The sequence below is a fragment of the Rissa tridactyla genome, chromosome 2 (assembly GCF_028500815.1).
Source record: "Rissa tridactyla isolate bRisTri1 chromosome 2, bRisTri1.patW.cur.20221130, whole genome shotgun sequence".
Classification (NCBI taxonomy): Eukaryota; Metazoa; Chordata; class Aves; order Charadriiformes; family Laridae; genus Rissa; species Rissa tridactyla.
Window position 1 is genome coordinate 57,133,546 of NC_071467.1, and position 15,710 is coordinate 57,149,255.

At 39.9% G+C, this 15,710-nt stretch overlaps 1 protein-coding gene across 7 annotated transcripts in view; it reads right to left on the reverse strand.

Moving 5' to 3' along the window:
• PIEZO2 (piezo type mechanosensitive ion channel component 2) overlaps positions 1-15,710 on the reverse strand; it is a 320,464-nt gene that overhangs the window by 117,813 nt on the left and 186,941 nt on the right. For all 7 annotated transcript variants that reach the window (XM_054192479.1, XM_054192473.1, XM_054192475.1 and 4 more), the window contains exons 6-7: positions 11,525-11,735; positions 8,374-8,587 (exon numbers count right to left, since the gene is read on the reverse strand). In XM_054192479.1, the coding sequence (XP_054048454.1) occupies positions 8,374-8,587; positions 11,525-11,735 (425 nt within the window). The remainder of the gene's footprint in view (positions 1-8,373; positions 8,588-11,524; positions 11,736-15,710) is intronic.

The window sequence follows — 15,710 nt, forward strand, 5'->3', positions numbered from 1 at the left end:
CCACTTATACAGATGGCGGTGAAACGGATTGAAATAAAAGCAAGAGTGACTGATACCCAAATTAAGAGATTCTGCAGTAGAAAATATGAGCAAAGAAGAAATTCTTTTTTTAGCAGAGAATGCACTAAGGCAGAAATGCAAGTTATGATTCCCATTTGCTTTTAAACAGAAAAAAAAAATAAAATAGCAAGATATGGGAAAGAAAATAATGGCATAATGAACAATAAGGCTTGGGAGATGTGGGGAAAATGCCTCATTAACTAATCTCAAAACCAAAGCCGTATTACATAGTTGATTTTAAATCGGTTATAAACTGCACCCGATTGGCTCAGTTTTTATCAGTAAGTTCCCAGCTTCAGCTTAATGAACATAAACAAGAGATTAAGGACATCCACTCTAAGCGTTTAGAGAAACTGATGGAGACCGCCCCTCGTGCAGACAAGGACTAACTCCCCGGTGTGTTCTCGACTGAGGTTAGTCAGGACTGCCTCTTTTACTACCTCCGAGGAATGTGGGATGATTCATTTGTCAATGTTTATATACCGAGCTGAAAACACAAAGAGCTACATAAGGGCTAAATATTTATCATCGCAATTTCTGGGACTGCCAAAGTATGGAAATAAAGGCTGGCAAGCAGACCTCAGGAAAACAGTAAAGACAAGCTTGTAATGCCAAAAGAAGTTTGCTAATTATAATCTACATCTCCTAATACCAAAAGCAATAGCAATCCAAATCAGGTAGGAGGAGAGGGGTTGATATCTGTCCATCCTTTTTCTTTCCTTTTTTTCAGGCACTTTCTCAATGATCATAGCATGCAGATCCGTGTTCTTTAAACAATACCCAAAGAAAATTAAAGGGTCACTTCTTCACAGTCATCTTCTGCATGTCCACGCAGGACAGTCTGTGATGGGCAGGGAGTCTGTACTCAAGTGTCAGTGTGGGAATCAGGTGCATGGAAGCAGACACAGGGTGTGTATGGGGGAGTGGAGTGATGCAGCTCTCCCTGACCACGAGCAGAGCTTCTGTTAGCGGAGAGGTGTGCTGGTCCTACACCAGTCAGATGGATTCATGGATGTCAAAGTGGGAAAGCGCTCTGTTATGAGAGCACCTGCACACCCATTTCAAACCAGAATCAGCAGGAAGTTTATCAGGGTACATCAGCACTTGCAAAATCTTTGCCATTTCCCTCTGTCCCGCTCATCGCGACATTTCAACACATCCCAAGAAAGAGGCACCTTTGGCTGTTCTTACGGTAACACGTGGCTATTTAGGGGCAGGAGACTGCAAGGAAGTGGCAATTTGCCATCATTATGTCACGCGATGGTGACTGATTTTTATGTTTGCAGCTTACGCACAGTTTCCGGATACGGCACACACGTTGTTGGGAGCGCCAAGGCTTCCCTCTCCCCACTAACGAGAACCACCTGTGGCCAGGGCCAGCCCCCGCCAGGCTGCCAGAGAGCTCACCGGCGGCAGCCTCGCTGCTGCAGCAAAAGATGGCTCAGAAACTGGTCTTTCCCACCTGCAGAAACTCAATGTTTTTAAAAAGTCTTAGCATGTCTCTCAGTTTACATCCCTTTCAAGTCCAGGGGAAGATGGAAGGACGTAAATCACCTGTGATGCAAGGCCAGCGACATGAATAAAGTCGTGCCTCCCTCTGCCAAGGCTGAATTTGGCACTCCGTGCAAGGCGGCCAGTTATGGTGGACGCTGGTGGCTCCGCCATGCGGATGAGAGCCACCACCGTGCAGAGTGCCAGGGAGGCTGGGAAGGGAGGATCTGACAGAGAAATTGCTGCAGTTTACTTACTAGTTAATCTGTTGCTTTTTTCAGAAAGTTTCAAACTTGCTGTAAATCCTGGCACAAACATGAATTTGTTGATTTTAAAGAAAGAGATGAGTATTAATAATCATGTAAAGACCAGCAAGAGCTACAAATTCTTCCCAGTAAAGCTGGGTAAGTCTGCACTGACTTCCCTGTTGTCACCACTGGACTTCCACCAAAACCTGAGCTAACCATTTTAAATCAGCGTTGAGTACAACTCTCCTATAAAGTGAGCACAGCATGGACATTTATTACATGCCCGCTGATGAGTGAATCTCCAAGGAATCCCTCTGAATAAGCGCTGAAAGAGGTGAATTCATTTTGGATGAATCTCTGAATGCCCATGTGGCAGACACTAAGCTGGAAAACTCACAACAGTGAGTAGTTTTGCAACATTTCCAAGGCTTTCTTGATACAGCTGACTGGGAACTCCACCACTAGTTCTCCTTTCATGTTTGGATATAGGTGTGAATCTTTTTGGACACCAGATATGCATTATTAGGTAGTTAATAAAAAATTAGGACCACACAGACTCTGATGGTTCAGCTGATAGCAAATGGACCGTTTACTGTGTAGTGCAGAAACATTTCCTAGCATAATAATGAGAAACTCACTTTGTATGGTGCACAAAATCCTGGGACAAAACACCTTTTGCAGAATCGTGCAATTCAGAATAGCACCTAGAATGACAGAATCATAGAACAGCTGAGGTTGGAAAGGTCCTCAAAAGATTATCTTGTCCAAACTTTCATGAGAAAGGGAGCCCAGATGAGCCCACCTGCCTTGGATTACCTCATAGTTTAGAAAGAGATTACAAGAATAGCAAGAATGATTACTGTCTTTTGTCAATGGGAGTCTGAACTTGCGTTTCTAAGCTGTTAACAGAATAATTCACTTCCTTTGCAAAATAATTTAAAAAAGATAATGAAGCTGAATATAAAGTTCTAAGAAAGCACATAGGCTAAAATCTTCTAAGTAGAATTAGTAGTCTCCTAAGATGTGGTACATTATACAGTTAATATGAAACTCAGCTGCAAAACTTCCACAATAATAAGGTCAATTAGCTAACTTCTCTTCTTCTACAAGAGAGAAATCCCAGCTCTCAAACCTAATCTGGTCATCGTGACAAACGCGTGGCTAGACCGATGTGTTTTGAAGCATGCTCTGCGACTACGAAGTGTACTTTTGCTGACAGAGGATGATGGACGCAGAAGGGCAGTGCAGTGTCTTTACATGGCGTGTATCCCGAGGCCTCTGCCCTGGCAGTGGGTGCTGCAGTACTGTGGTGGTAAGCGGCTAAAAAAATCAGGCAGAAGGCACGAAAGCTGTTGCAGCCAAAGGGCAGCTCAATACAGGATACATAAATGAACTTCAAATACTCCATCTTGTCAAACACTGGCTTATGACCAGGTTACAAGGCAACTCCAAAACCTCAGAAATTCAGATGGAGGTAAGAATATTCTGCCCCTCAGAGGTGGGGCACCTTTGAGACAGGTGCCAAAGATGGTCTGCAGTGAGGACTAACGGTGGCTGCAGCTCAGGTGAAACATGTTGCCCAGGTCTTGGCTGCAGCAGAGCTACAAAAGCAGCAGGAGATCATTGCCTTGCCTTGCAGAGGCAAGACACTGCCAACAAGGTAATTGATCAGCTGCAACTTGCTATTTTGGCAATATCTGCTCTCCTGCTGAGATTTTAATAGCACACTTAGCCTCTAATTTAGAAAAAAAATTTATAGCGGGATGTCCCACCCTGATCAAGCAACTCCAGGAATATTTTTGAGACTATGCTTAAGCATTTATTAATTTATTACCCTGGATTAACACAGCATTTGGACTACAAATTCTGAATCTAGATCAAAGCTTTCAGGGAAGTTCAAACAGAGGATTTTGGACCAGAGTCATCTCAGATAGGTCTGAAAATAAACTGAACGTTCTGAATCTACCATCTGTAGCAAATATCAATATAACACTCCCTCCAAAAATAAAAGAGTCATTTAAGCAGGCTTATTACTAATAAGTGTAAAACCTGTTTTAAAAGTTGCGCTTAAAGAGATTTATAGGCATCTTTCAGATGAGGATTTCCTGTTCAAAAGACAGCCTTAGATTAGAATTCCCCACTCAGATTGCAACAAAGCGATCAGTTGTGTAATTCCAAAATCCCATTCACTTACAGAAGATGTGAAATAACGTACCACTGTGAAGTGGCTGACAATCCCTGGACTCCTATGTTTGCCTCACTTTATAAGGGTGATGCCTTCCTAGAGATTAAACCATTTGTATTTAAACTATTTTGAACATTACGCGCCTGAAAACTACCAGCAATACAAGACAGACCTAAAACTCTAAAAAGACACATAGGTTTTCATTTACATCAGATTACTGGATCTTTAAATGAATATGCTTATAAGCACAGTTTTGGACAGGAATAACTTTACTGACTCAGGATAAACCTCATACCGCTGCACTGATCCTATTTCTTCATGTTTGCAAGACCTTATCATTGCCCCAATTACACCCTTTTGCCAAAATAAACAACATCAGGAAGAAAGGAGGCAGCAATCTGAAAAATGGCAAACATATTATTGCATGTTTTTTCAGGCTGTGGCACTGTGTACATAATTCCTAAAATCATTTTAGCTCATTGACTTGTTTTTGTTAACTCAGGTGAAAAGAATTTTATGGCAGAAATATGATATTTTCTGAACTTTGTTTTAAATGGATACTTCTTGCTATTGTTTTCCTGTCTCTGTAAATCACCGACTTTGCAATATGGCAGCAAGCCAGCACAGAAGATACCTATTTTAATTGAAGTTATAAATGAGTGTGGGCATTTTATTTGACAGAGATCAGTTGGCAATTAACTAATGTTAATTTAATGCAACTAGGTAGTAATGCAACCTAACTGAAGGGTAGATTCAGCCTTATTCACGCTGATCCTCCTGTGCCATTTAGGACCACGTTTTCCAAGGCAGTTAGAGCACTACCTTGAATGAGCGCTGCTCACTTCTCCACTGTGGGCTGGTCTACAGAAGAAAAGCTGTTAGTGGCAGAGGCAGCTTCACGCAAGCTCTGCCCCTGACACATCAGCTATACTTCAGGCTTTGCTTGCAAAATCTCACAAGGCCAAAATACATAAATTCACCAGATTTCAGACTATCCCTTTCAAGGAAACTGCTCTCTTCTGGTGACACTGCTCCGTCACTTCTTACAATCTTAAGTATTGAATTTTGAGTTGAAGGTTCTTAAAAGGAAGGAGCAGCACATGGATGATGCACATCTTAGTTGAAAGAAGCTTGAGAACTTGTTTGGGTATAGTTTAACTTCATTTAGTCTGAAATCAATCGATAGAGTGGCAAGCTGAATGCATTACTATTCAGAGACAACACATTTCTTATTGATCAGAAACAGCTTGTACATTTCTTGTCAACTTGAGAACTCAAACTCAGAAATACCAATGTTAGCAGCCTTTTAAAATGCCACCCTTAGGCTCTGCCCAGAAAAATGATATCCACCAGCAGCCCAAGATGAGTAGTTTTCACATCTGCCCTTGCATCTGAGGAGAGCTTAACCTGGGATCGAGTGCTCAAAGCTTTACAGAGAAGTAAAAGCCCTTCTTCCTTAGGTTCCAGCTCCCCTTCGTATATGGATAAAGGTCTGTTTGTAATGTCACTAAAGCTAACACACGCAAATGCATGTACCTGCTGCATTTTTTCATACAGTGAGTTTATTGCAACTAAGTAAGAAGAGTTCATACAACTGAGTTAAGTATGAGAACAATCTGCCATTCTCCTCTTGTAAAAAGACATTGAACAGCATATTCTGAGTGACAATAGCAGAGAAGAATTTGGGGAATCAGATTATTTTGTCAGTACATAATTTACCCGTGCAAGCCACCCACTAGTATTAATGGGAGCTCTGCATATTTAGCTCTGTTTCAAACCAAGATGGTACATAAAATAGCAAGGTCTCAAATTTCTTCTAGGATGAAAAATGCTAAAGTATTTTTTCTGCACCATTTCAATACATGTGTCTCTCATTTTCCCCCTCTAGCCACTGCTTATATACCAGTCCTACTCCAGTTATTGAAAATCAAATTAGTGGCTTTTCCTCACACTCAGATTTGCTCTTCCAAGCAGCGATAACACCTGTCTTGATGCTCTTCAAACACATGTCCCTGAAAGCAGATCAAAGTAAATCCACAGCAGAAAGAACTGTGATTAAAGAAACAAGGAAGGTATATTTACTGCACCTTCTCTTGAGTTGTCATCGGTATTTTGTATATTCGAACATAATTTCCCATGTAATTTAGAACATCAGTCTCTCACATGATAGCATGTGTAAAAGGCAGATTACCCAACAGTACCAGTTCAAGAGAAAGTCTGCAAGAAGATAATGTAATTTTCTGCTTACAAAAATGTCAGTCCATACTCCAAAGTCCAACATGGGACTTTTTTTAATCCAAACTCTGAAGGTGCTTTTTCTTTCTACAATGAGGCAGAAACAACTTACTTGCAATTAGACTTTTTCACTTCAAAAATTAGTGACTATGTTAAAGTGGCATATTTGTACTGCATAAAATTTTATTATAAAATGTAGAATTTTTACCAAAAAAACCCCTTAATGCAGGAAATAAGTTTAAGACTAACTTAATTGAAAATTAAAGTAAATGAAAATTAAAGTAATTGAAAATTAATAATAAAAGGATTAAAAAGAAAAAAAGGAACTTTTACAAATGATGCATATGAAGAGTGCATCACATATCTTTATCGCCGCCTTTCAGTACATAAAGAGGGCCTGCAGGAAAGACAGGGATAAACATTTTAGCAGGGCCTGTTGCGATAGGACAAGGATTAATGGCTTTAAACTAAAAGAGGGAAGATTTAGACTAGACATAAGGAAATGATTTTTTACAATGAGGGTGATGAAACACTGGAACAGGTTGCCCCGAGAGCTGATAGATGCCCCATCACTGGAACCATTCAAGGTCAAGTTGGATGGGGCTCTGAGCAACCTGATCTAGTTGAAGATGTCCCTGCTTATTGCAGGGGGGTTGGACTAGATGATCTTTTAAGGTCCCTTCCAAAGTAAACTATTCTATGATTTTATGATTCCAGCAAAATGTTACGAAACACATACTTCCTCTCTTTGAGAAAACATTATTGCTTTCTGGTGGTAAAACACTGTGAGATTATATCCTCATAGCCAAATAGTTGAGAATTTTGAACCCATGTTTTCTTTCTTTTCTTAATACTTGGAGAAAGTAATATAAAGTATTTAGGGAAGTTGTGAGCATTTTAGCTACTTCATACTAATCGTCCATTCTCCTACCTTGACCTCTAGGTGGCACAAAAGAACCTAAACTACAAAGATCTTTACCGATTTTTCAGGTAATGTTACGCCCTCCCAATCAGCCTCCTCAAGGTAGCAATTCTAACATCACAAAACACACATCTATCTCTGAGCAACCTGGTCTCGTGGGAGGTGTCCCTGCCCATAGCAGGGGGGTTGAAACTAGATGATCTTTAAGGTCCCTTCCAACCGTAACAATTCTACAATTCTATGATTAACCTGCACTAAATAAAACGTCAAAACAATTATTAAAGTGCCAGATACTCTAGCTAGGCAGATCAGTTTTTACTGCTTTCAATGATGCATTGAGATATAAATCAATAATTGGTTCTCCCCAGTACACTTTTCACCTTCAACTTACAATACTTAAAAGGAACAGTAGGCTTACCAGAAATAAAGTTAAGGTTTACATTTAGTTTAATATAAGGATTAATATGACACTACAAATACATACAATAAATACAATTTGCAATCATAATCCAGCAAGAAAAAAAAAATTAGCAATGAGTAAAATACATCAATTATTTTGTCTTGTTTTAGATTACAGTATAAAAGCATGTAAAAAAATTAAAGGGTCAGTGAAATCACATCCAATCAATATTTACTGCAGCAGTAACTAGAAATGCCACTTTTTGACTTAAGTGATGTAGCTGTCAGTATGAACATAAGACTGGCATGTTCTGCATGACCACAGAGAATTTTTGCATTAACAGACTAGTATTATGCAGCAGGTGAAGTGCTACAGCAGCCCTCAGTCTCTGCACACAAGGATGGCACCACATATGCACTTTGCCCCGGTTAAGACATGATGACTTTAGACCTCAGAATATTTATTTTACTCTACCAAAAATATGCATGCATACACTGCCTTTGCCTCAATGCTGTCACTGATTTCCTTGATCTCTCATCTCAGCCAAATCTTTCTCACTCAACTCCGAGGATCACTCCGACCAAAACAAAAATCACCTTCCTCTCTTCACTGGCTCTAGCCCTCCGTACACAATTGCCCAGATAGGACTTCTCTCTATCATCCAAAACCATTCAGCCTGAAATGCCTTGACTCTTCCAAGACTGAACATGAAGCTACGCATAAAATTTGTCAAATTTGTCAAAAGTTATGCGGAAGACCATTTGCATCAACACGTGATAACAAAACATTGCATCATGGGCCCACAGTTAAACAGGAAATTAATTTCTCTCACCTGGCATAGAAATCTTTTGGTGGAACAACCTCCTGGAAGAACTGTAGCTGGTACAGATAAAGTCCAATCAAGTGTCCCGCACTGAATATAGCCATTAATACACACAAACAGCTGAATATCAGCGGATCAAATGCTTGGCAACAGGACCACCATGTGCACAGGCCCAAAAATACAAAGAAATACACAGCTGAGGTCAAAGATGGCACCATCATACCTGTGAAAATAAAACCATGGAGAGTTGGAAAGGTGTGCAAATATCACCATTTCTTAAACCTTAAGTATGACAAGACGTGTATTAAACAATTTAATCCAATTAGTATTTATGCTAATTATTACAATTAGTGCTTAATACTGCTACTAGCTTTAAGATTAGGAGAAAGGGATGCTTTTTTTTTCCAATTCACTTATACCACACCTTAGCACTTAGTAGACAATCACTCTCCAGACTTTCCTCCAAGATGAAATCTTCTCTTTGTAAAGATGTTTCACAAAGCATGGAGAAAACCAGAAATGTGTCTGCAAGGCCAGCCAACAGGGACACTGTGCCTGAGAGGGCTGATGTATTAGATCTTAAAATTAATTTTAAGTACAAGATGCTAAAATGGCATGATGGATGAACAGTGAAAAGCCTTCTCATATAAATCCTGAGACACACTCAGTTATTAAAAATGGAAAAAAACATGATGCACATACTGAAAATAAAAGGTATCTAGAGGATACACGGTAAATGTTTATTTTTTCTGAATTTTTAACTCATAGGCACTTGTAATCTGCATATGAAAAATACTCTTCTGTCTTGTATATTGGTTTTGCTCTTGCACATTTAGCAGAGTATTTCACTTGTGGTAAACGAGACCCAGTGCTCTGTGGATAGCCTACAAAAATAAGTGAGGAAGCACGAAAGACATAAATGTCTAACAGTGGAAACCAGGAGAAAATGACATTAAAAGAGCTTACATCCAGCATAGCAGTCTAGTGGAGTCTCTAAAGTAACAGTACTGAAGTTAATAGGGATGCCTGCCTCGATTTATTTTAAAGTTTTTCACTAGTGCATGTCTAAGAGCCTTCTTCCTTCGGGACAGATCTGCAGGATCCCAGTATCCCGTGGCTCTGGTACGCCCACTGGCCCCGCAGCTGGGCTGGCCACTCTGGCAGGAGGACCTGCGCCTTGCCAGGTGCTGGCTTGCCATGTGTTTTGGGGTCAGCACTTTGGGGGTCAGTACTTTGGGCGTCAGTCGCCGGTTGGATCGAGTCCAGGCACTGCCCAGACAGACTTGGAACATGCTTGAATGGTGGGCCTCTGCATTTGCACCCACAACCTTCGCAGAGCAGAGTCCTTGCAAGGGTGAAGAAGAGAGGGTCTCAGGAGATAGGGGGCTTCACGCTGGATTTTACCGTCAAAAATTGTCAAAAGCTGGGGTGGTCACAACTGTGTGATGCTGGGCAAAATATGTAAGGACCCTTGTCCATGATCATTTTGCCTGAGCTTCATCATCTCACCCTTTCACGTTGTACTTTAGACAAAGTCTTTAGACTAGGGTGCTTTGTCTCTGCTCCAGTGTATAACCTGCTGGTGTTTCCATAGGCTCACAGATTTAAAAGCATGATAAGACCACAGGGATCCTCTCTTCCGACTGCCTTCATGATGGAGTCTGTAAAACTTTGCCCAGCAATTTCTGCCTCAAGGCTGTAACTATTTCCTTTCTTCTTTCAAAGAGACACTTCGTCTTTATTTAAACACTTTAGGAGAAGGAGAATACACTATATGCATAAAAAAGTTGTTTATTATGGCCAATTACTCTGGCTGTGAAAAATTCAAAATTTATTTCTGGTCTGAAATTGCCTCGGTTTACCACTTAACTATTGGCTCGTATTATAACTTCCACTAGATGAGATGTCTATTAAAAAAATGTAGCTATTTTGTACCTTTGACAGTATTTTAAGGCTGCAGTCAAATCATAATCTTTTTTCTTTCTTGGCATGGTAAGTCAGGAAGTATTTAACTAATTTACTTTCTCTCTGGAATACAGGCTTCTCAGACCTCAAGTCATCTTTGTAATTCTCCTCCAAACACCTCACAGCTCTTGGCGTGCGTTGGAGTCCTGCAGACAAGCTGCCCAATGCCACTCAGAAGAAATTGCCCCTGACACAGCCGTGTGATCCTTCTGCTTCATCCTCTCTGGGTGATGTTCACCCATGCAACTTCAGAATGGCATTGAAACCATGTGTATTTGCATATACTTATCACACTTTTTTTTTATTTTATGGCATCTCCCTTCCTTGATGCCAGGCACTATGGTGATCCACATAACCTATCTTTTTATCCCTTTTTAGATTTATTACTTAGTATTTGCTACATGTAAGGCTGTCAGATAACCTTACCTTACTGAAAGAGCTTGCCTTCCTAAAAGAGCCACACCTGACCAGTCCTCATCATTCAATACCATGTATTTTTTGTACTATCATTTCATACTTCATATACTAGTATACTTACAAGTTAAGTATACACTTACACTTTATATGTAAGGACTCCATTCAAGCATGTGAGTAGGCAGATAAGTGCAAATATACAATTGCATGATCCAATTTTAAATTCATTCATTACAACCTACAGTGATTTTGTACACTTCATTCTGTCTGTAGCTGTTTATATGGTACTAAATCAAATTTCTTATCAAAGGTTGGTCATATCGTATCAAAACAGCTATTTTTACCAATCAACATAAAAGTCCCATCAAAACCCAGCATGAAGCCTGCTTATCACTCTTTTTACACAGTGCATAGTCAGCCTATTATCTTTGGTTTTTTTTTAAGGCTATGTGAATACAGATCCTTTTTACACTTGAAAGTGATGGAACCAAATCTATGAATTCACAATATAGGCACTTATAATATGCAACCATTCACCATTTGGTTATAACAGTAGCTGTAAAAGTCATATATGGAATGATAGGGCCACACAGTACAAAAAAAATAAGCAACTCAGCATATTCCAATGCCTGCCAAAAAGTTAATTTAAATAAAATCAGCAGCAATTTCTTTTCCCTGAAAAATTTCCATTGTTATTCCCGCAGGTGCCAAAGCGCTGAAAACTGATTCGTTAAATGCATAATCTAATGGGCTCTGGAGGAAATTTTTCAAATGCACCAACCTGCTGAACCAAGTAAAATTGTAACAACAACTTTTCCAGTGGTGATTATCATGTTGCCAATAAACTCCCTCAGTCTGGATGCTAGCGAGGCGATTCTACGCAGCAGTTTTAATTTCATGGTTTCCTCAAACTCAGCTTCACCACAGTCTTCGTCATCCAGATCTTCTTCATACATCAAAGCATCATCTGGCTCTAACTTTTCTCTTACAGCCTAAAAGAGGAGGGGGGAAAGAAAAAGAGAATGCAAAGGAGAGAGAGACACACATAAAGGAATCTGAAATTAAAAACCACACATATATTGTTTAACAATGATATTTTCTTACAATTTTTGGCTATGTGCAAGTAAAAAGAGAGTTACAGAAGATATACTAAAGCTAGAGTTGTACTTTGATGGCTCCCATGTGCCCAACAGGCTGCTTGTTCATTTTTATATGAAATTCCGTTTGATTTGCTCAGCATTCTTTCCATCATGCTGTCTATTATCTGTTAAACTCCTCTTTGGTTTGATGGCTTCAGGTATAAGCTCCAGCCAATAAGGACAAGTGCCCTCCTGGTTGATGTTCCTCAACAAACCTCATATTTCAAACTCTTCCCCATGAACCCTTTCTCGGATTTTACATGCAAAACCTACAATGGAGTGGGTATGAGTGAACTGAGATAGGGAAACAAGGCTGAAATAAATGGACAGATAGCTCATTGATGAATGAAGGGCAGCCTGGGAGAGAAAAAATACACTAAGAGGCTAAGGGAGAGAATGAGAAATTGTGAGATTAGCTGATGGTGAAAGAAAAGGAGAAAAAATAAGCAAGAGAGAAGCAGTGAAAGCTTAAGTGATCTGCAACAATTTAGCAGGAGAAATGAGACCAGTGGCTTAGAACTACACAATGGAAAAAGGAAAAGAAGGAAATGTGTAAAGGTCCCTCATACTTGAGCAGTTTGTTAGGATTTGGCAGTGGCCTTCACCATCAAGTCTCCATCGTATCTTGGAGACCAGAAGACATACACAGCTATTGAGTGATGTAGACTAAAATCACCAACCCACGGTGAGAATCTGCAGGATTAGCAGGAGGCCCACCCAGAGATACAATTTATGGAAAAATTAGTCATTCACAGACATGTAGGGGCATATTTAAGAAAAAAAAGAAAAAAGTAATAGTTCTGAGCCAGGTTCTCACTTGGTGTATTAAGGCATAGCTTCTTTGGCGCTAATCTGAACTCGTATTAGCTAACGTTCTGGCCAAGCAGTATCTCTGTGTGTAAAAGTGAGAAAGAGAGACTATTGGTACTTTTCAACAGAATGGCAGGTTTATATTTATTGGTGACCTTTGGCAGCAAAAAATTCCACGCTGACCGATAAGATTGCTGTAGGAACAGCTGAACTCTCAGCCTACTTAACCAAATTCTTCAGTACTATTTCGTTATGTGGATTCCCAAAAGGAACAAAATTCCCTGTGGGATCCTTTATTTCACCTCTAAGCTTTATGCCAACTTTCTCCTCTTACTTTGGAGCATTAACCATGTTGTGAATGCCCAGAAAAAGCCTGCTTATTCTCAAGAGTATATATTTTACAGACAATGAAATATGTATTAAATACAGTAGGGCTGATCTGGGAAATCTACCTTTCTCTTGGACATATCTGGCTATTTCACTAGCTATTCCCATTATAAATGGAGTATACTAGCATTTCAATTGCTTTGCTATTGTCGCCATTCACTTATGGAGCTCTCAAGATACGCATTATCAGATCCTGGTGCAAAATAATGGAGAGAAAGATGACAGCCCAAACATGCAGTCACCACGTTTCGGCCCACGCAGCACAAAGAGGCATTCTGTCTGTTCATCACTGCTCCTCATAACTGAGCTCCTACCTAAACAGGAGCTACTTAAATATTCAGAAACAATGCTGATAATAGGCTGAATGATACATTACGCTCTAACTTCTGCCACAGCTGTTTGAGCGAGAAAGCCATACAAAGGGCAGAAGCTACGATCACTTCTGCTTGTGCTGTAATTACTAGATGAACCTGCTCCTCATCCAGTCCGTTTAGGCCCAATCCTGCTCCTCCTGGACTCTCTAGTGGTCTGTGCCTTCAGCTTAATATGACCCATGAAGAGTGAAACCTTCAATAGTGTTCATATCCCAAACAAAAGAGAATGATACTGCTGGACATTTAAAGGGTATGAAATGGCACGCCTACTATACATGGATCTGTGTGAGGAAGAGCCTTGTTTCTTCAGCTACTGCTTTCAATTTGCTGAAGACAATATGCATTAAAATGTGAAATTACTGACAAGAAATGTATAGGAATAATTTAAAAATAAGTAAGTTATTCCATAGGAGACTGACAGGACTCATATCTCTATGAATACCACGAATCTATATTAAACACGAAGACAGGATTCATACATTTATTACAGCTTAAGCCGAATGGGAGTTCTGTCTAAATTGCTGAGATAACACTCAATTATACATATGCAGGAACAGGAAATAAAAGTCTGAAGAGTCACAAAAGGAAATAATAAAACGTTACCACGCAGAAGCAGAAAATATTCTTGAGGTAGAAATGAACAAAATGAAAACATTTTTAAGTATAAATTGGAGGAAAACACACAATACCTTCAAACAGCAAAATAAAAAAGAGGACACAGAAGTAGAGAAAACAGCATAAAAACAGCCCAATGAAAGGTGGAACTTGATATCCTTTTCTGTCTCTTCCCCGCTACCTGCCTCCCTCACCTCACGCCCAGTTTCACACCAAAATGGGTATTTGGATTTTCCTATCATGGTAACTAGGACCAGAATTTTTTACATTGACCAGGCTAATCACTCTTGAGTCATTGATCTGAAGGACCTTTAGCCTACATTTTTTCTTAAGAGTTCAGTATTGATAAGCTAGTACTGACACATATGACACAGCATGCCCAGGGAGAATCACTAGGAAAGAGGATATTTCACTGGACCAGGATACAGCTGAGAAGGAGATGATGGTCCAACATTTCTATGGACTCAGGCTTACACACCTTAAGCATAGCTAAAAGCTTGCAAGTTGATGAGTTACCAAAGAAGTTAACTTTCCTTGTATTTCTGCTTTTATTTAGATATGAAAATATGAATTCCAAGTTCTAAAAACAAGTTAGGTCCTCACAAACACTCACAGGAAATGCAGAACAACCTACTTCTGGTCTTACCAAGGTCATCGGCCGTTGTCAGCATTCTGAACCTCAGCAAATACCGAACTGATTTCCCAAGTTTTCCTTCTAAAATTACAAATCTGTGTTTGGAACTGGGGTTCTTAAACCACTCTCCTCAATTTAAGACAAGCTAGCAGGTAGGAAAACCTGATCATCAACAACAACCATAACCTGCAGTTTGGAAGCTTTTCCAGAACAGAGGCATACTGTCTGGCAACTTTTCAGCGCAGCCTGAATTATCAATGATAGGGCTGTACAAGGATTGCCCGGTTTCAGAGACCAGAGCTTTGCACCAACATGCTCGCTGGGAAAGGTGGGTTAGCTTCTGCATCTCTGTTCCCTATCTGCAAGTGCTTTTAAGGACAACACCTTAGTCCTCAGCCTTATTCTGTCTACCTCCCATTGGTATCATTCATGACCCAGTCAATGATTATTTCAGTGAAAAGACTATGACAACTAAACAACTATAGGTTTGATATTTTTTTGTACACAAACATATCTGTTTGTAATTCAGTAACCAAGGTGACGTCAAGTAGCTGAAAGGCCATGTTCCAGCGTATGTCAAAAAGACAAACTTTGGATTCCCGCACTCTCACATTCACCACCCACCAACTGGATTATCTGGGACAGCTCTCCAGTTTCTCACATTGAGAACTTCAAATTGCTGAAGGCAAGCAAACAGTGAACAGCTTTTACATCCAACATGGTGATAATGTGCCTGTTGTTTTAACACTTTCTGATGATTAAATAGCCATGCAAGTACGCGCTCATCACAGAACACCAGGACTCCAGTCAGACTGTTTTGCAAAGCTCTTTTTACTACGTGGACTAGCATAAAGCTACAAACCCATGCTACATACGCTACAGTTAGAAAAATACTTTTAGTTCCATAATAAATTACTTATTATGCAATTACAGGATCCCTGTGGATGCTGATTAAATCAAATAAACTTCTCCATTCAAGGAGCATAGAGCATTTGTGAAGCCATAAAC